Source organism: Vitis vinifera, chromosome 2 (assembly GCF_030704535.1).
Source record: "Vitis vinifera cultivar Pinot Noir 40024 chromosome 2, ASM3070453v1".
NCBI lineage: Eukaryota > Viridiplantae > Streptophyta > Magnoliopsida > Vitales > Vitaceae > Vitis > Vitis vinifera.
The window spans coordinates 8559943-8582503 of record NC_081806.1 but is presented as its reverse complement, the minus strand read 5'-3'; the positions used below and the strand labels follow the sequence as shown (position 1 = coordinate 8582503).

The following is a 22561-nucleotide window of genomic DNA, read 5'->3' as shown; positions in this document are numbered from 1 at the left end:
CCTAAGATCATATTATTTAAAAGACCCTTGTTTTCTCTAATTTATATACCCTAAGTTGGATTGTGGAAAGCCCCCAACTTGAGTCAATCAAATTTAAAATCAATATCCATTTTTTTATTAATTTATTTTCTTTTACTTAGTTTCATATTATTCACATATCGTTTTCCACTTTAGGATTCAAATAAAAGCAATTCATTTACCCTAGTATTAACAAATCCCATAAGTCAGTCCCTGAAGACAATACCTGGAATATTACAAAACTCGTAGTAGTTTTTTTTCTAATCCTTCTTGGCCAAAGCTACTACATATTAGGCTTAAGTATTTTTGTACAACAAAGAAGTTTAGTCAACTAGTTAACCGAGCAACAAATCATAAACTAGTCATTTAAAGCTTGACTAGTCCTCGATCAATCAAGCCATTCCCCCCTCGTCCCCAATCCAGGGCTAAATAGTTAGCTACTACCAAAAACTTCTTTCACCTATTCACAATTGGTTGATCAAATAGTTAATCTCTTTGGTCAACCACTGGTCAACTACATAAGAAACATAAAAAAAATGTTCAACAAGTGACCTTTAATAGATCAAGATGATTCAAATTGAAAACTTGAGATTTTTTTCTTTTTAATGATGAAAAAACATGTCAAACATGAATTATCATTGAAATAATAAATTTCAATTTTCATAAAAGTCATCAATAATGCATAAATGAGTTCTTTTAAAAGTCTTTTAAAAAGTTCATTCTTTTTTGTTTGAAGAGGCTTTGTTTTTAAAGTTTAATCTTAAGATATATTTATTCTTATTGATTAGCACCTTGACCCAACTTACAAGAGAACCTATGCATAATCTTGAAAAGCACCTTGACCTAGCCTTGTAAGAAAACCTACGCATAATCTTGAAAAAAAACTGTCTCTTGATTTTCTTTTTAACTTCATAGCATTAAGTTGTAACTTTTTCTTAGTTGATCTAAGGTGGTTTTCTTTCCTTTTAAAACTTGAAAATTAAATTTTAATCTAATTCTTTTAGTTTTTATTATCAAAACTTGGATTTAATCATACTTTGTGTTAACACATTCAAATGATGAATATCTAGATTCGAGTTCCATTAGAACTCTACTTACATAGTAAATGGGAGCATGAAAGACATTACGAACACAAGTTAAGGCAACACTAACCGCATGCCATGAAGTTAAAAGGTACATATACAACTCTTTCCCTACAATCAGGTGTGACAGAGTTGGCAAAGAAGAAAAATAATGGTCTAAACTAGACGAAGGCAGCTTCATGGTATTTTGTTCACCCTATGCAACTTTTCTTATTCAAATATTTATAAAAAGAAAGATAACAATATGAACTATTTGAAATAAACCTCTTCAAAGTTGTTATTTGACCCATCAACCTATTAATATATTTTAAAGTTTAAAGAGAACACATATCTATTAAGGCTTTGATTTGAGTTGGATTTATTTCAATCCTCCACTTTTTCAATATATCTAGTACACTTTTCTAAATCCAGTTTCATCTCATACCTTAGCATAATATCAAAACTTTCTCAAAAGTCTATATAATGACTTTAGTTTTTACTAACATATCATTTATATTGGCTTCTATCATCTTCCCCAATTACTTAAAGAATATGCATGAAACTAAACAATGATAAGTTGTTTCTACATTCTTCAAACCAAAAGGCATCACCATATAACAAAAACTAGTTTTCTTCCTTGTAAAAACCATATTCTTTATATTACTTTGATTCATTTTATTCTAGTTATAATTAGAGTAAGCATCCATAAAAGACAACCTTATTCAACCTACCATTGCATTTTCTAGCTAATCTATTCAAGAAAATGGAAAACAATCTTTTTGAAAAACTTTGTTTAAGTCTATATGGTCTATACAAGTTTTTCATTTCCATTCTTCTTTGGTATTATGATGGTGTTAGTTAACAAAGTAAGATATTGTACTCTTTCTAGTAATTTAACTATCTCTAATTAACATTTTTTTTTTTTTTGCATGGATGACTTCATTTTCTTCTATTGAATAAGAGTTAACATGGGATTGACATTAAGCTAATGAACAACAATTGATGAGTTTATTTTTGCATGTCTTTCATATCCCAAGTAAAAACATATAAATAATCTTTCAATAATTTTACAAATTTCTCCTTCTCACTTAGTGGCAAACTTTTCCTAAGATGAACTTACCTAACATATGGATATTTAGTTAGGTTGACCTTGTCCACTTCCTCTATAATCAAGAAAGAATATCCTTTCCTCAAGGGCACTTGATGTCCAACTTCTTAAAAGGCCCTCTTAAAGCCATGTAGTAGCATTTTTTTTTTTTTTGGTGTTTGCTTGATTGCCTAAATTTTCATACCTTGCTTAGTAAAAAAATAAAATATTTTGATGATAAATGGATGAAATTGTTATCCATGTCCTTTGAAAAATTGCATTGTAAGGAGAATTGGCGTCAATAACTAAAATTTTACCATAACTATGATAAGACCAATACTAACTAGAAAAATAACTTCTCCACGTGGGCTCATCAAATCTTCATTATAACATACCTGTGAATTACTACTTAAATTTAATTACAATATTAGAATTCCCATTTTATGGAAAGTTAATATGCATAGAATCTCTTTTAAGCTACTCAAATTTACCAAACATTGAAATTTACATTTCTCAACCAAAAGAGTAGCCACCTAAACATCATTATGGGGGTAATCCATTTTTCTTTGTAATCTTGATTGAAAATTAGGTGTTGATTACAAAGTTTGTGAAAATTAACAAGAGGATTTTCGGCCTAGGTTGATTTACTTGGTCAATAATAGTTAACCCACTTGGTGAAAACCTCTCATAAATAATAGAAAGTATTCATCACTACCTATCGACAAGAATTTCATCTAAAACTTTTCCAATTTGTGAGTTTGCTAAACGATCTCATTATCTTTCACTAGAAGTTGTCTCAACTCTCCTTTACGTAAATACATTTCCACCATGCATTCAAGCTCTTACATTCCTTTGTAGTATGATTGTGCATTCGATTATACCCTAATATCTACCCTTATGTCACTTCATCAAGTCTCTTTTAGGTTGAAAAAGTCATTGAAAGTTAGAAAGTTTAGACAACTCTTAAAAAACATGGCAATAGAGGGTGTTTAACTTTGAAAACATTAGCTTAGAGTTTTTACCTTTCACCTTAAATTTTTAAGACTTATTATCTAGTTCTCAAATTAAGCCATTTTCCTTCATCGTACAAAAAACATCCCAAAAGATTACTTCTTGTCTTCTATGTTGGTGGGAATAATAGCCTTAGGTAACAAGGTCACTAAGTCTTCTTCCAGATTGGTATGCTTAAAGGCTCTAGAAAAGGATTCCGCTATACTAGCTAGCTTCTACTTGTGCAAGGACTTGTATAAATCAAAAGTAGCAAGCAAACCTCAATTAATGTGATCTATGTAATTGCATCATCATATGTTTCCACTTGGACTAATGCAAAAGGAAAATGGCGTGCATCATTTCCCAAGCTTTGCCCCTTAACCATCTTTACATGGAAAAATGAATCCATTTCCCGTCATTGTCAAGAAGAATACATATATTGAGATATAAATATTGTATATAACTAAAAAAAAAAGTGGAGATTAACCCAATTGAAGGTTATGAAAGCACACAAGAGTTGGTCCTTCTAGACTTGATGGAAATGTCTTACACATCAGGGATCATTCCCTCACATTAGCGTCATAAATTGTCAAAAATGCATAAGGTAGTTGACTGGGTCCCCCATCCCATCAAAAGTTTGCTTACAGAAAAACAAACCCTAAGGGTACCTTTGCTTCTAAGACCTAAGAAAAGAAAAGGATACTAGCCAAGCCCTATACTATTTTGTTTATTAATTGTTGAGAATTGTGTCATCCATGAAGTCCACCTCACGCTTTCAACTCATGTAATTACATCATCAAAAATATTTTCTCTTTACAAGATTTCATAATACCATTCTTGACTATTAGGTGAGAAGTCATCATTGTTTTATGGCAAAGGTAAGTGTTGCACTTGGAGTTGGTGTCATAATTCCTCATTATCATGTAAAAGCTTCATTGCATTGCATTGGGGTTTATAACCCTTGATTGAAGTGGTATTGCTATCAATCCAATTGATCTTAGAGCTGCCTAAGAATACTCCCTTCTCACTTGAAGTCAACATCTCACATTCCTAACAATTTCCTATTAAGACACAACTTTTCTCTCTTCCATTTCCTATAGATAACACTAATGTGTACGAAAGGCAAAAAGGTCATTTTAACAAAACACTATATGTGTTAAAGGTAACTAAAATGATGTGGATAAGTGGTTTCTCTATTTCCTTTTAACAAAACACATTATTCTTATCCTATAATACAATTGCTTTTGATCTCAACAAGTAGCCTTTTGTGGGTGACCTAAGTGTCATAAGTCTCGAACAAGATTTTCATCAACTTAGGATACAAACTTAGTGGAGAGATTTGACGGAAACTTCTCCTAAATGCTTAGAGCAGGACTATAGGAGTATAAATGAATACCATATATAACATTTCACAAACATTATTGTCAAACTAAAATCAAACCGCAAAATTAAAATAAGGGTTAATTTAATTGGATCCATTAAGGTTTGATGTGAATACACTTAATTATCATTGGTTTCAAAATTTGTTAGCTAACACCTTTATAAATTTATTTCATCTGTAAAATTTATTTCTTAAAGGTGTTTTTAACAATTCTCTAAAAATAAGTTAAATATATCTATAGAGGTATTAATTAATGAAATTTGAAATCAATGATGACTTATTGCATTTATACTAAACCTTAGAAGGTGTAAATGAAATTAACCCATTAAAATAATTAAATATATTTCATAAAAATTCAAAATTTTATTTTAAACATAAATAACATATTTGAACAACACCTGAATTTTTAAGTTACTCTAGTTCATTATTGTTACACCACATCAGCATAGGATTCATACATCACACCCTATCTTAATCGTGGGTGGGCATGAGTTGTGTTTCAGTATTAGGATGTGAAAGCAGATCTAGTACCGAATCATTGTATATGGTAAAAATTTATTATTTTATACATGTGATATGAATATTAAATTACATTAGATTAGGTGCTTTATTATTTTAGATGGTAACAACACTATGACTTAATAAGATTTGGAGATGTATTATTATTTTATAAGGTAATAATGTATTATTTAAAAAATGGATATAATTTTTAAAATTTGAATGATATGTAAATCTAAAAATTATTTATATTTATAATACCAAGTTAATAGGAAAAAAAAAAAACAACAACAACTTCCAAGCTTTTGGTTTTATTTATTTTATAAAATTGTTTTTATTAACTCAATCAAAAAAAAAATTATTTTATTTTTTTTTAAAAAAAAACTATTTTTCAGAATTCAAATTTCAAATGTAATTTTGTTTCTTCAAAATGATTAAAGAATTTATCATTTATACTAATAAAAATATCAAAATCAAATATAATTAGACATATTTATAAAATAAAGATTTATTTAAAAAAAATTAAAAGTGATGCAAATAATTTAAAAATAGATACAATTTTTTAATTTTAATAAAATATAAATCTAAAAATTATTTATATATTTATAATGTCAAGTTAATGGAATAAAATACTCCATTTAAGAAAACACTTACACATACAAAACTGTTATTCAAAATTACTCTCAAAAACTGATATTTAGAACTATTATCAAAAACACTTTCCAAATTGGCCTTTTCGTTGGTGCTTAAGAGCTCATATGAAAGTAATTTTGAAATGGGTTAAAAATGTTTTCTACCACTTAAAAATCATTTTCTTATAAAAATAAGGTATATGACAAATTTAAAAAAATCAATTTTAAAATTTTGGAAAATCACTTGAAGTGATTTTATGGACAATCATTTGATAGTTTGATTATTTCAAAATTTAACTTTTTTGTTATATAATATATATTAAAAATAATAGGGAAAATTGTGTTTTCAACCTGTATAGCTTGATAATTAAGGTAAGGTCCTCCAACCACTCATAATTGAAAATAAGGATATGAGATAGTAATTGACAAAAATACACACTTGACTCATTTTTGTCTTTATTCTACCACTCTTCACATGCTACTATTCTTTCTTATTTAACTGGATTTTTTCATTATTTTTTAAAACTCTTTTATAAATAATTGAAAAATCAAAATTATTTTTTTATTTTTAAATTATAAATAAACAAAAATTATATTAATGATTCAAAGACTATTTTGGAAAATAATTTCTAAAAAAATATTAATTTAAATAAATAAAAATTATCTTTTACAATTATTTTTATCTTTTACATTTTAGAAGTAAATAATTTAATGATTAAAATATTGTTTAAAATAAATATATTCACTATTTTAATTTCTTTTATACTAAAAAGTATTTTAACGTTTTTTTTTACTATTATAAAATAAAAATTTTAATTTTTTTTTAATCTTCTTCCTTCCTTATTTTAATAACTTTTTTAATATGACTTTTAGTAATAAGTTATATGAAATGTTACAAATTTGTTTATTAAGGATTTTTTTAATAATTTGAATTAATTGAAAATTTATTAAAATAAGAAAAAGAAAGAAAGAGAATGGATGGAGAGTTTTTATTTTAAGTACTCAATTAAAATGTTTTCAGATGACCTAATTTTAGAAGTGGATTATATCAATACATAGTAAGAATTGAATTTTTCTTATATAAAAGGGTTGAAAGGTATATTTACTTATTTTAAAAGAAAACAAGTAGCTAAAAATTATATAGATTATATTTAAGTTTGGTTTTAAAATATTTTTCTAGTTTTTATTTTTTATTTTTTTATTTTTAAAAATAATTTTTATTTTCTATATTGTCTCTTTTTGAAAATACGTTTAATTAAAAAATAAAAACTATTTTAAAAAATGAAAATTGAAAACCTTGTTTAGCACTATTTTTTTTATATGAAAAAAAAATTATTTATTCATTTATTGCGCCACTATACAATTGTATTACATTAACTGTACAAGGGAAATGTACTAAGTATACAAAGGTATACAAGGCTACCATTTATGAAAAATTATAATCGATTATGAGTCATTCCTTTATTTTTCTTATCACTCATGTATTGTACACATATGTCATGCACTTTATTTAATTTTCGCATGAAAATTCTAATACTTTTCCCAATAATGATATTTGGGGTAGGGAAAAAAAATTGACTTATGTCATCCACCATCTTCTTAACTAAACAATTGGAAATATGGTTAAACACTTCTACATGGACATATAACTTAAGAGGGATATGAAATTTATATTATTGTACAATGGTATTACATTAACTGTACAAGGGAAATGTACTAATTGTATAAAGGTGCACAAGATTACCATTTGTGAATGATTTTAATCGATTCTAAACCACTTTTTTATTTTCCTTGTCATCCCAGGATTGTACATATATGTCATGCACTTTATTTAACTCTCACATGAAAATTCCAATATTTTCCCCAATAATGATATTTGGGGAAAAAAAAAGTGATTCTAAGTTATTCACCATTTTCTCAACCAAACAATTGAAAACATGACTAATACACCTACATGAACATATAACTTATGAGGGATATGAAATTTGTGTCATTGTATAAGGGTATTACACTAACTGTATAAGGGAAATGTGCTAAGTGTACAAGGGTGTACTAGACTCCAAATGGGTTTTGTACGATTTTTAAACAACTTGAGTTTGACATTAAAACGATTATCGATAGTTTTGTTTTTTTTGTTTTTTTACCAAACTATGTCATTAAGACATTCCCTACAAAAATTAACACATAGGAAATAAAATTAAAATCAATTATGTTTGAATTGTTCATTATAAGTAAACTAAATAAAATATATATTTTTACTATTTTGCCTTTATAAACATAATTTCATTGTTATCAATAGAAATTAAAAAAAAAATCATATTTAAATGGAATTAAAACTAAATAAAAATTATTTTTATAACATTTTTATTTTTTTAAATCATTAATTTAAATTATGAAATTAGTTTTAAAATTAAAAATATTTGTTGTATTTATAGTTTTGAAGATTTCATGATTTTTATCTTATTACTTTGAAAAAATTGCTTTAATAACAAAGTATTTATTTTAATGGTTTTAAATATTTAAATCTTTATTAAAAAAAATATTTAGGATTAGTGTGGAGAGCAATTAGGTAATTTTGGAATGGAGAAATTTTGAATATTTTGAAAACTTTAATTTGGCCAATTACCCTATTTACACTTTCAAAATTATTGAAAGATTGGTAAATTAGTCTTAGAAATATTGTCTTCTTGATTAATATTATATATATATATAATATGCATGTGAGTGTTTACATTATTTTCGAAATAATATGAGAAATAATAAACACCATGTGTCTAATTTGCAAGTTAGAAAAAAAAATTAATAATATTTTATGAGGTATTTAAAAAGTCTTTATTATATGTTCTATAAATTTAAAAAAAAAAAAAAAGATTTGATAATATCTAATTTACAAGTTAGAACAAACAAATAATACTCATATTTTATGAGGTGTTTAAAAATTATTTAATATATATGAGAAATAATATAAGTTTGAAAAAAGAATAATATTTGATGAAGTATTTAAAAGTTATTTACTTCAAAAATACATTTATCAATAATTATTTTTAACCATCTTTCATATTCAATTTGATGAAGAAAAATAATTCAATTTGGTTCTACTATTAAATATGTGAGAGAATGGTAAAAGAGTCAAAGAGAGAATGAGAAAGGTGAGGTGATTGATTAATTTTTTCATTTAATAGTTAAGGGTATTTCAGGGATTTTTTAAAGACAATATCATTCCTCTCAATTTCTACTCTTTCATCGGGTTTTGAGTTTAATTATGAGTGATATGAGAACCTTACCTTAATTACCCAATTTAGCTAGACTGAAAACACAATTCTCCTAAAATAATATTAAAATACTTTTTAAATTTATATCCAAACCAAGAGTTCATTTGGTAATACTTCTAGAAAGTTATTTTAATATATAAAAAAAAACATTTTTAAAGAAAAAATGTGCATCTAATAAAATTGATAAAGTACTTTTAAAAATTGAAAAATCATTTATGCTATTTGTTGAAAAAAAAAACATAAATTCGATTGATAATGTTTCTCTTCAAAATATTTTTAGTGTAAATATTTTCTTAACAAAAAAATTGAGAGATTAATCTATCTAAGTATTTTTAGATTTTTTAAAAGTATTTTCTGAATTTTATCAAATATCTAATTTTTCTTCGAAAACACATCAAATAAGATTCTATTAAACACAATTTATAAGTGATTATTTTTTAAAAAATATTTCTAATAAAAACACTTCTATCGAATACGAAAAAAATTCTTAATCATTAGTTTCAAATTTATCAATATTTAAAAAACTTTGGAAGAGATGTTTTCCTAATGGCAATCTAGAAATAAATTTTTATTTAATTAAAATTTAAAATATCTATAAAAAGGGATGGTACGTAGAAAAATTTTGTAAAAATATTGGTGTATGATCATGCGACGAGAACAACCACTATTATTGTAAGTTATATTTTGTTTTTAAGGAAATAAATGAAGGCAAAACCAAAGTTGATAACGTTGAGCGAAAGTAATTCCACGCTGGCGTTGGACCTGGTCCACTTGTAACCGTATCGTTCTACAAATCTACAAAGGGCAATCCCAGGAAGGCACCGTGTAGGTGAAACTTCCACGTAAGTAGGGGTGAAAAGGTAATTGTGTTCAAAACAGCGTGAAATGTTCTGGAAGCCACCAAGATAAAAAGGCCACGCAAGGACGCAAGGGAGATTCTAACCAGGTCCGCAGCAGCGATAACAATACGCAAGAAAAAGGTAAACCCAGATTCCAATCCTCGACTCTGTTTTTGTTTTTTTTTTTTGTGAATTTTTTGTGAATTTTTTGTTCTGTGTTTTATTTGATCTGATCTCTGTGCACAGTTTTTCCATTGAATTGGAAATTTGTTGATTTGCTAGGATTATTATAATATATATTTTTTTTTCTATCTGTTTGGATCTCTACTCCGTTTGGTTCCCGAGAAAGGAAAGGAAAGGAAAGGCAAGGAAAAGAAAGTTATGAATATCATGTTTCGTGTTGTTTTGTTTTGAACATGTGGGAGACGCAACAAGCTTGATCGTGGTGTTCATCGTTGTTGACTGTAGGAATGAATGAAAATCTGAGGTTTCGGGATTTTGATTGATTTTTTTTTTTTTTTCTGGGATCAATCTGTACGTTGGTCTCTTGATTTTTTTTCTTCATATGTTTGGCTCTCGATGGAGATTAAGTAAAAGATAAGGAAGGAAAATTTTGAGTCTTACTCTTTGTTTTCAAGAAAAATTGTGTTCTCATATTTTAAAGAAACGGACTATATGCTTAGATGGTTGTGTATGTGTAAATGAAAAGTTGAAGGTAAATAATTTGTATTTCTGGTACTTTCTTGTGTTTTCTCGGCTACCAGATTAGTGTTTTTTAATATTTCCTCCGTTTGGTTCTAGAGGAACTTCAAGATTTTGATTTATTTTACTTTAGCGTCTTCTCATTGTATTATTTTTAGTTTTATAAATTAATTTTTATGAAAATATGAATGCATAAATTTGAATTTTAATAGATTTCCTGGTCATAAATGATCCTGTTTTTGCCTCAAATGGGGGTTTGAGTCACCTCAGATCCTCAACTGGTTTATAATAATTTAATTCTTACTACTATCAAGCCATGCTTGAGCTCTGTTCCTGTAAACAAAAATAAAATAAAAATAAAGTAGAAATTAAAAAAAGAAAATTGAAAATGTAACTTGTACTTAGTTGGTTCATAATTATTCCTTTCTCTCTTTTTCTTCCTGTATTGAAGGGAAATGAATGAAGCGTTAAAAACATTAAAAAGATGTGAAGTATAAGAAAGAGATTAACATAAGTATTGAATGATGGATTTTAAGAACGGAATAAGATTTTATAAAATTTTTGTTTTTTGTTTTATTTTGTTTTGCTTTTTTATTTATTGTTGGCGGGTAGGCAATATTCACTTAAGGCCCAAAGAGATCCCTTCTTGGCTACAATTTTTCATACCATTGTTTGAGACTTCTATGTCACCTGGACTTTTGTCCTCATCTTTTTCACTAACCAATGTGGTTCAGAATGCTTGAGTGTCTTTTAGTTTCCATTTTTGTTTATTAGTCATACACATATATTCATGCGCATATTGTTATGTAGAACACTTGGATAATACTTGATTCTCTAATTCTTCAATTGATGGGAGGGGATAGACTTGCTATATTAATAGCGATGTGCCATATTAGACCTCTAATTCTAGAAAAGAAAAATGTGAAAGTTTCATCATGGTTTGCCACGTCACTATTGTTCTCCTTGTCATTGATCAATGCACATTAGGAATTTACTTGTTCAGTCAATAGGTCGTGAAATGTGGACATGTATCTATTTGAGTGGCATGTTATCTAGCATCACATGCCCCTTTGATCGAGCGTTGTGATATTCCAATCACCAAGGCTTTGTGATTTTGAAAATTATTAGTTACTATTAGAAAACATAACCTTCTTTTCTTGGAGATCAATACCTAAAGTTTGTGATGATGCCTTAGATTCATGCTCTTGCTCCAACCATAACTCTTGTTCTCCAGTTTATTTATGGTACTATTTTTCTTTCACAAGGTCTTATGTATCATGCTTTGTATCTCATGGTTATTGATCCAAGTTGCTTCATGTACCCTTGCTAGTTCTGCCTTTCATTTTTAGTATGGTCAATACCATCTGCATCATGTAATTAAGTTGTGTTGCCTCCTACTTAGTGTACTTTCTGGTAAAGCTTATTGCTTAGTATTTAGTTTGGTATGGGATTTTTGAGCTGATGCTCTCTGCTGTGGTATAACAGGTTATATCAACAATTGTTTGCTGAATTGGATGACATACATTGGGTTTGGTTTGGTTTGGTCTCCCAGCCTCCCCAATTTGTTTTGGTCTTCTCTCTATGTTTTTTTCTCCCTTTCGCAATTGCTTTTCCTTTCTCCATTGTTTGTTGCTATGAAATATATGACTTTTGCATCAAGCATTTTTTTAATAGACAAAAGTTTGTATTAAGAAGCACCAAAAAAGGGGGTGCCCCCAATGTCTACAGGCAGTATACACAAAAAAACAACCCAAGCACCAGAAAAGAAAGAAGAAACCTAGAAAAGAGCAAGACTAACACCATAAAGAGACTTCAGAAAATTCAGATGTGGGGGAATCTCCAAGTCCAGCAACTATTTGGACCACTCCACAAGGGATCTGAAAAAGAGAACCCTCAGCCTTTGGTCCAACAATTCTTCGTCTTTGAAAATCCTTCGGTTGCGCTCTCCCCAAATACACCAAAATAGACAAATTGGAGCCAGTTGCCAAATTGCTCTTTTCTTCTTCCCTAGTCCCTTGAATTTCTATTCTAGGAGAAGATTTTCACTGAAGCCGGGAACACCCAAACCAAACCAAAAGTTGTTAACAACAATATCCAAAGTTGTCTTGTCCTATCACAATGAATCGAAATATGATCAACTGACTTTTCACTATCTTTACAAAGACTACATCTATTAACCAAGGACCATCCCCTCTTTATCAACATATCTACAGTTAATATCTTCCCCCACACTGCTTTCCCAAAAAAAAAAAAAACGAGTTTTGAGAGGAGCGCCTGATCGCCAAACCTCTTTAGCTAGAAATAAAAGATTGTTCTTAGCCCTTAGAGAGATATAATAAGACTTGACACTATACTTTCCCTTCCCTTCATGTTTCCAAATTAAAGTGTTCTCTCCTTCTTGCACTTTTGAAGAAGAGACGTGTTCCAAAAACCAAGACACCTCCTCTAACTCCTAATCTTGGAAGGGTCTTCTAAAAGACACCTCCCAACATCCACCTCCACCCCTTCCCAACATCCACCTCCACCCACTCCCATACCCCATAAATGTGCCATTGTTGCATTCTTGTGGGAAGAAAGCCTTAATAGAGTTGGGTAAACATCCTTAAATTTAATCTCCCCAACCCAACTATCCCACCAAAATCTTGTGCATCTACCGTTTCCAATTCAGATGTTGGTTCTAAGAGTGAACTTTCCCCAACCTTTTCTAATGTCTTTCCAAAGACTTAGCCTCTAAGAATCCCTCACCTCTCTAGTGGTCTAACACCCCTCCACCTCCCAAAATTTTCCGAAAATGACTTTTCTCCAAAGGCATTCCCTCTCAAGGGAGAATCTCCATAGCCATTTGCCTAACAAGGCTTGATTAAGACCCTCAAGTGCCTTAACCCCAATCCTCCTCTTATCCTTACAAACCTCCACCCAATTTACCAAGTGAAACTTCCTCCTCTCTTTCATATCCTCCCAAAAAAAGTTCCTTTGAATTCTCTCTAATCTGGTTCTCACTTTCTTAGGGATTACAAAGAGCCACATAAAATAGATCGGGAGGCTTGAGAGAGTACTTTTAATAAGGACGAGTCTTCCTCTTGTGGATAGATACTGTTTTTTCCACGCAGCCAATTTCCTCTTGAATCTCTCCTCTATTACATCCCAAACACCAATTGATCTATGTGGGGCTCCAAGTGGTAAACCTAGATAAGAAGTAGGAAATCTCCTCACTTTGCATCCAAACAGGACAACAACTCTGTCCACATCCTCCATACTCCCTATTGGAATGATTTCACTTTTTTGTAGATTTATCTTAAGTCTTGAAACCAACTCAAAGCAAGTGACAATTCATTTTCAATATTTCAGTTGGTCTTCATCATCCTCGCAGAAAAGGAAAGTATCGTTTGCGAATAATAAATGAGAAACTTGAACCCCTTCTCCCCCTCTACCTTCTAACTTAACACCCCTAATAAAACCTCCCTCCTCAGCCTTGGCAATTAATTTGCTAAAAGCTTTCATAATCAACACAAATAGGTAAGGTGAGAGTGGGTCCCCTTGCCTCATCCCCCTGTGTTGAGAAAAAATTTGTGGGAGTGTCATTAACAAAAACAACCATTCTTACAGTAGAAATGCAATAGAGGATCCATTGTCTCCATTTGGGGCCAAAACCCATTTTCTCTAAAACCGAAAGAAGGAAATTCCAGTTTACATTTTCGTAAGCTTTTTCTATATCCAACTTGCAGACGAGCCCTACGTTAGACCTTTGTTTCCATGAGTCGATTGCCTTATTTGCTACCAAGGCTGCATCCAGAATCTGTCTACCCCCCACAAAAGCATTCTGGTTGTTCGACACCACTTTGTCAATCATCCTCTTCAATCTACTAGCTAGGACTTTTGCAGGAATTTTGTAGAGAGCCCCCACAAGACTAATTGGCCTGAAATCCGATATGTCCCCTACCCCTCCTTTCTTTGGGATGAGGATTAAAAAGGTTGCATTGAGGCTACTAACTACGACATTCTACGAATGGAATTCCTCTAATACCTGCATCACTTCCCCACCTACTATAGGCTAGCAAAACTTCTAGAAAGCCAACGAGAACCCATCTAGCCCTGGCGCCTTATCACCCCCCAATTCTGACAATGCTTTGGTCATCTCAGCCTCTAAAAACGGACCCTCCAATCCCTCATTATCCGTGGCGTCAATCCTCATAAATAACTCTGAATCCACATCAGGTCTTCTCACTTGGGGTTCTTCAAACAAAGCTTTGAAGTAGGAACCAATCCCCTCTTTAAGCTCCTCTTTTTCCAAACGAACCCCCCCAACAGTAAGGCTGTTGATAAAGTTTCCTCTTCTCCTTTCATTAGCCATGCGATGAAAAACCTTGTGTTATTATCCCCTTCCTTCAGCCAGAGGGCCCTTGATTTTTGCCTCCAAGAGGTTTCTTCTAGGATGGCTAAATGAATATACTCATCTTTTGCTGACCTTTGACTTCTCCTATCCTCATCAGAGAGGGGTCTTAGCCTTTCAGCATTATCCCAGTAGCTTATCTGCTCTAAAGCAGCATCCTTCCTAGCTGAAACATTTCCAAGCACCTCTTTATTCCACTTCTTTAGGTCGATTTTCAAAGCTTGTAATTTCTTGGCAAGCACAAAGCTAGGACTGCCCCTGAAATTGCAAGTTTGCCACCATTCTTTAATTCTATCCGCAAAGCCTTCAACCCTTAGCCACTTGTTTTCAAATCTAAATGGATCCTTTTCTCACTCCTCCGCGATCTAAGAAAATGGGGCAGTGATCAGAGACGGGTCTCGGCAGCAAAAGTTGTTTCACCTCAGAAACAAGATCCTCCCAGTTGCCAGAGAATAAGTGGTCCAACCAAGCCTTGAGCAAGCCACCGTGCCCTCCACTCCCAGTGTAACCTCCTCCCCCCAGAGGTGGGTCTACGAGCATTTTCACATTCATCAAATCCATCATTTGTTGTTAAGGCTTTGTATTTTCCAGATTATGGAATTGTATTCCAGGGCTTACGTTAAAATTAGTTTACTTGGGAGAGATTTGTTTTTATGACAACTGAAAAAGATAGCTTGCGCTAGGGATCAGTGGCTTTTGTTTCTATCCATCTTTAAAAAGTTACTTTAGAGGTTAAATTAGAGGAAATTAAGAGGGTAACTCCAAAATTTATACCAACAGGGTCGACAAGGCTGTTTAATTGCACTTCAGGTCTTATTTAAGGTTACTCCTTTTTCTGTTCCTAGATTTATATCAATAATAAAAGATCTGGGAACAACTATGAATTCATGTTGCTTCATTCTGGAACATATTTTGGGTTGGAAATGCCTGATTTTGATAGTGAAGAAAGATATTCCACATGAAAGATGACCCACTTGTAGGATTTCCTACTTGACCTGACTAATTTATGTGTTGCTAACTGTCTAGATAAAAAATTTCTTTCTGACCTCCTTAAGATATAATTTTTTTTTTTTTGATAGACAAGACCTAAGATATAATATGAGTCCTTAATTTCTTAGAGGACCAAAAGGCCCAATTTATGTTTGTGCAGATGTTGGAGGCATAGCAGTTGGTATATACCTTGTAGTGAGGTTGACTGAAGGTTTTTCTTTTCTTTTGTTTGTTGTATTTCCCTTTGTTGTCTTCAATTTCTCTGACAGAATCTATGTTTGAATCAGGAGGGGGGACTTAACATTTGATGGATAACAAAGCACCTGGCCAGGAGGGTTCTTTGGAGCTAGCCCGTGAGTTGCTCATTGCAATCTCTTATTGCACACCAGAAAAGGTTCTTAGTCTGAATTGTACACCTGCAGATTTTAATGTTGCAAATGGGGTTGTACTGACTGATGGTGATGGAGCTGAGAAGTTCAGGTCTAAATTGATTTCAATTTCCTATGCACAGTCGCCAGATAGTAAAGTGTTACCAGTTGATTAAGCAATCTGAAAGGTTTGTTAGGACAAGTTAAATTTCATGAATAACTAAATAACTCTTGGAAAAGGCTCTTACGGTTTGTTGTGTGTGAGACCTTATACTGTATGCTGGTGTAACAGTTTGTTTATAATTGTCCCTATGCTACAGAGTTCAGTTACATTTGTAAATGTATGGTCTGGTTGGCTTTGGAGACTATATAAATGGAATTTGGTGCAATATTCTTACTTATTCTATTGCTTTGTACTGTTCATTTCCCAGAAACAAAAATAAGTGGAATTTGGTCCAACTTTTGGTCCACTGCATATAATTCAGATAAACAAGTAACTACATTATGTTGTATTATATTTTTTTAAGTCTAGCAGGAACTTCGGGGGTTCCCATCCTTCTCTTTTCCAACACTTTCGTCTTTTCTGATATATTTTTGCATCTACAACTTGAGCCTTTGTCAATGTAAGGTTGACCGAACAGTGGTTAATTGTTTATAATTTGGGCTTTGATATCAGATGGAAACTTTCAGCATGTCAGACCAACCTGTTCTTCATTTAGTTGGTGTTGCTTTTGGTGTCAAAAACTTGTTTGTGAGTTGCTTGTATGTGTTGGCTGTCCATCTTGATGTTTTAGGTACTGTCAGTTTGGGAGTTCAACTGAATTTAAAAGTTTTCTTTTTTATTTTCTGGTAGCTAATGTTACCCATGTTCTGTGCATCCATCCATGGATTAGGTCTAGCATTGGTGACAGATATGGCATTGGGTTTTAATTGTGTTTACTTATTACAAATATGAATTAGTATGAGAGAATAGGAATTTTCTTGGATGAAAGGTTGGTATTATTGCTTTTTCCCCACTTTTTAATCACAAGTGCAGTCAATAATAATAAATGAAGTGCGAACTGGGGTGGGGTGGTCAGTCTCTTCATACTGCATGTGGCAGGATCAAATCCTCATCCTTCGGGTTTCCTTCCAAACTAATGGAACCACAATTCTTTATTTTGACATGCCATTCAACACAGCAATTTCCCCTGCATAACCATGCAACATTTCCCGTTTCCTGTCCTGTCGATACATTGGAAATGCGGAGAGCATTGAGCCTATTCTTTCTTTTTCCGTCTGGTGTGCTCCTTTTGGGTCGGGAGGTGGGAATCAGGACGAGCCCTTCAAGAAATGCTTCCCATGTCTCGTGTTGGATAGTTCCAAACTGGGAGAACGAAAGACGTTGCTACAATCTCGAACTGCTTTGTGTTTGATTTCCACTCTTTTTTTTAGATCAAGAAGTGTGCAGGAAGGTGGTGGTAGTCAAGAATTTTTGTCACTTCCATTGCATCCTTTGTAGACAATTGAAAGAGACCCACTAGTTGGAAGGCTTGAAGCCCGGTTCTGAAAATTGGTTTGTCAGCTTCCTCCAAGGTTTGGATAGGATAACATCCACAACACAACCAGCAAAGGCTTATTTATTTATATCTTGACTCATATATTTATACCTTCATTCAACGATTTAAATTTTGTCATATATTTTTATGATTGAGATTATAACTTTAACAAGTACTAAATCAATATCTAGTATTTTCCTATGTAAGTTCAATGGGTGCTAAACGGATATTCTTGCAAAAGTTACAAAGCTGTCATTACTACCTACATAAATTAGGAAAGTATTAAGGGAAGAAAAAAAATATTAAAAAAATAATTTTTTATATTTTGTTTTGCTATGAAAAATATTAAAAAAAAATCAAATATAATTTAAATTATTTTTTTAAATATCTTTATTTTTAAATTATTAAATTTTTATATAGAAGAGTTACATAAATGAAAAAAGTTTGAAGTAATACATTAAAATAATTTATAGGCTTTAAATCTATTTTGTATTTTTCTTCTCTATTTTCTTTCTCATGCATTTTTTCTTCAAACTTTCAGAGAAACAAACATAACCTTAGTGTACACTTGTACTATGGTGTATTAATAATCAATATTCCTCTCTCCTCCATCCTAAATTTTGTTCCTTTGATTGTTAACATGACTTTAATTCACAAGGCTTATTCAACTCCCTTGCAAAATAATAATAATAATAATGAGCATCTTAAATGGACGAGGGTAATTTGGTTAAAAGGGGCAAAATAAGTTGGTATTCGAAAAAATAATCCTACCTTTTTAGAACCTGAAAAATGACCCTTTATTGACTAAATTATCCTTAAAAAAAAATTAAAAGAGAAACCTTTCAAGTTCAAAAGAGCAAAAGGAAGGGAAAAAGAATAGAATAATATATTTTTTTTTAGCAGATTTTATTGTTGTTGGTTAATAGGCTTCACCTTCATCATCCCTCTCTCTCATATGGCCTTCAATTGATCTTCCTCACAAAAGCAGAGGAAAACAGAGCTTCCAATTGATAACTAGCAAGGCAAGGCAGAGGAAAACGGAAGAAAAGAAAAGAAAATTTTCGTTCTCGAAGAAACATTTGAAAAATTGCAGCTGATTACGGAACATATAACACATTTTTAAAAGGAAAACATGTAGAATAAGTCAAGTTTATATATTAAGGTAGTGTTTGTTTTTTTAACTTTTTAGTGAAAGTAATTTATTTTCAGAATTTAGGTTGTTTGTTTTTTTACTTTTTTATGACTTATTATAAACTTTTTACTAAATAGAAAAATCCAAAATATATAATTTTTTCTAAATAAAAAAAATAACATATTGGTTTTTTTACTTTTTAATACTTAATAGAAATAAAATACTACAAAAACAAATAACATAATATTTAACACTATTAAGCATTAAAGTTTTATTTAGAATTAAGTAAAAAAACAAACACTATAAGACTATTCAATCTTCCAAGGAAAATCACTGATGGTTATACATTACTTGATGGTATAGCATGCCGTATGATAGAAGTCTCATCCTCAATGTTTATTTTGACATGATTTTCTGATTGTCATGGAATTCAGCACAGAAATTTCCTCTGCTGTTTAACATATTCCGAGTGTGTGGACTGAAGCCTTAGACCTATACTGTATCTTACTTCTTGTGTTCTCTTTTTGGATTGTGAAGTTGGAATTGGAATGGGAGCATATTTGAGAAGTTGTTGCCATCATTTTGTGTCTTGTTGGATTTCCACCATTTCTATTTTAGTTCAAAAAGCATATAGAAAGTGGTAGTGAAGAATTTAGGTTTGATATGCTGAGAACATGTTGGATCTCCAAACCCTTTTGGTGATTTGCATAAATGAGCACTATCACTTGTATTGGCCCTCAGTTAGGTATTGCATAATGTTGTAGGTCCCATCTCCAGATCAGAGACCTAAAAAACAGGGGACCTTTTTTTTACCCTTTTTTCTCTACTAGTATAGGCCTCTCTTGTTGAAAAACAAGTTGTGTTCTGTCTCCAGGGTTGTTTGATCTCAGAAATCCAGTTCCTGGAGATTGATCATTCTCTTTTGAGAACGAAAACTCTGGATATGGGATTGAAGCTAAGATGGCTGTTGATTTTGGGTTTAGTTTATATTTCAACCGTTCGTGCTAATGTTTGCTCAGATTATCTCTCCAAGGTATGTGTATACTAATTGGGAGATGAAATCTTATTACAGTATATTCAGCCATCATATATAATAGAACTATTACAGAAAAAATATTCATCGTCTAAAATGATGGTATTAAAATGAACCTAAGTCAGCTCATATAGTATACATAATCCTAGAACAATCCTATTTATGATCCAATGTTTCATACATGGAATGAGATCACTTCAACTTTCCAGGAGGCAAAAACCAATGTTGATATCAGCCGTAAGTCACTTGGATCATCTACTTATAATTATTTCCTTCACTACTCGTGTATTATGATATTGATACATCAAGAGAATGTCTTTGGTTTCAAGGTTATACTGTAGCAAAGTGATGGATCAAGAACATTACCCGAACCCCCCAAAGAACGTAGTCCTTCTAGATGGGATGTGAGTGAAATGAATCATTTTTCTCTATTTGCTCATATTGTCTGCATACACATTTTCCTTCTTATTTTCTCCTGAATAGCAGTGAGTGTTTTTCTTTTTTCTTTTTTGGTATTATTGTGATGATCATGTCCAAAATACCTAGATGGCACCTAAACCTACTAGAACTTGCCATAAATTCCTGAAGAATTTAGAAATCAGTTGAATGAAGAACAGTAGATGAGGTGAGATAGAAAGGAGGAATGGTTCTAAATTACATGAAGATGCAGAAATACAAAAAGGTTGAAGAACAATAAAGAAAGAAAAGATAGCAGTCTTCACATAGTTGGAGCCTGCAGTTCTGAAGATATTGACCTTTAACAGCTCAAGGTAAGTCGGTTCAAGAAAAGCATACACAAAAAACATATGAAAAATTCTAATGGGCAGCATCTTCTTCCTCACAGAATTTCGTATATTCCTTTGGACCCATCAAGGATTCCAACTCTGATGGATTACTAGGCTTCACCTTGATCATCCATCCATCTTCATATGGGCTTGAATTGATCTTCATCACACAATGCATCAACATTAGGATCCGAAAAAAGGAAAAATAATGCTTCCTTGCTTGTTGAGAAGACAGGAAAACAGAATCTCATTTGACTTACAAGAATATTGAGAAAAAAGAAAAAATAAAAAAGGAAGATTCTACTTTTACCTTCTTAGAACTTCCATCAAGCAAAATTATTCTCCTAATTATTGATATCCTGTTACTTTGGTGCTAGGATGGTTTTCTTCCCTTTATTTTCTCAGCAACCAAATGGAAGTACATAATGAAAAAATAACAGGGGTTGTGAAGAGAATTACCAAACCAGGCGCTTCACTAAGCTTAGAGTTGACCTCAACAACCTCGCCAGAGATTGGGGAATTGACATCACTGGTTGCTTTCACACTTTCCACAGCTCCAAAGCCGTTTCCTTTTGAAACTGAACCACCAGGCTCTGGTATCTCCACAAACACTACTTCTCCTAGGTGGTCCTACAACAATTTTCACACTTACACTAATAAAAAAGACCAGTCGAAAATAATCCATCAAGTGTTTGTCATTTAGCCAGGAAAGTTGCCATGAATAATTTTCAGAAACAGCATAATCAGTCTTTGTTTTCTGCAATCATTATTGTTTTTATGCTGTAACTCATTTTTCATTACTTGAAAAGACTTTTGTGTAAACTGGGTGATTCAGAAGAGTTCTGTTTAAACTGGTGGATAAGGGAAATTATGTATTGTATTGCAGGCCTGACTCCATCATCAAACATGAGGTCAAAACATTTCATTCTGAAATTCTGTGATGTTTTAAGAAGATGGGTTCCTCATTTATTTTAAAGTTTGAAAATGAATTTACATGTAAACAGCACTATTCCCACTCGTGACAATCCCTTAATATATGGACATAAAGCAAGGAATAACCTGAGCATGATCAGTGATACCAATTGTTGCCACTGAGCCTTCATGCTTCACCCATTCATGTGAAGTTGCATACTTCAATCCATCCAAAACTGCCAAAAAAAAAAAAAAAGATTCAAACAGAAGCCCCCAACTGGGTCAGAAAACAATTTGGAGGTAGGGCAAAGACCCATTAAATTTGAAGAGAAGGGTACCAGAGGAAAAGCATCTTGAGAGAGAAAATGCAGGAGACACATGAGCTTTGGAGGCACAAGAGACTCTCAGAGCATTAGCAGTAGAAGAAGCCCACATTCTCAGTGCCATGTTATCTTCTTTATTTTGCCTTCTCTCTTCCTGTGTCTTTGGTTGGCTCAAAGCCTCAAATCACTAAGGAGAGGAGGTGGTGGCTCCTCTCTCTTTATGTGTCTTCTGTTTTATCTTTGATGAATGGTGGCCACTGAAAGCCTCATCCTAAGACCAAATATTCAAAGACCCTCTACTTCTATGCTCTATATTCCCTTCTTGCCTTTTCTGAATTATTACTATGTGATAATATCTTATTAAACTACTGATGGAGAAAAATTAAAAATGTCCTTTCTCTATTTCTAAATATTTCTTAAAAATATTTTTTCGATCGTTCTTAATATATCTAACTATTTTTAAAACCGTCCAACTAAATATATTCTCAAAAAACACCATACTTTTATAACAAGTTCCTAAAAACTATATTTTTTCAAAAAAAAAAAAAAACACAAATCATGTATTTTAAAATATGAAAAATGGCCTTTTTATTTTCAACAACAGATAACT

At 31.5% G+C, this 22561-nt stretch overlaps 1 protein-coding gene and 1 long non-coding RNA gene across 3 annotated transcripts; one reads left to right on the top strand and one right to left on the bottom strand.

Annotated features, from left to right (window-relative positions):
* Window positions 1–9707: 9707 nt before the first annotated feature.
* LOC100241958 (uncharacterized) lies at window positions 9708–16629 on the top strand. Of its 2 annotated transcripts, none has more exons than XR_002031587.2 (2): window positions 9708–9919; window positions 16148–16629. It is a non-coding gene; the product is annotated as an uncharacterized LOC100241958 (long non-coding RNA). The 2 variants fall into 2 exon arrangements; XR_009464849.1 differs by having other exon boundaries at window positions 11966–16629.
* A 3928-nt stretch (window positions 16630–20557) lies between these two features.
* LOC100259229 (glycine cleavage system H protein, mitochondrial) lies at window positions 20558–22268 on the bottom strand. Its single transcript, XM_002280671.3, has 4 exons — window positions 21967–22268; window positions 21776–21864; window positions 21176–21346; window positions 20558–20876 (listed from the first exon to the last, which is right to left on the bottom strand). Exons 1-4 carry the CDS (start codon window positions 22073–22075, stop codon window positions 20748–20750), a joined length of 498 nt encoding a protein of 165 aa, XP_002280707.1. The 5' UTR covers window positions 22076–22268; the 3' UTR covers window positions 20558–20747.
* Between the last annotated feature and the right edge of the window lie 293 nt (window positions 22269–22561).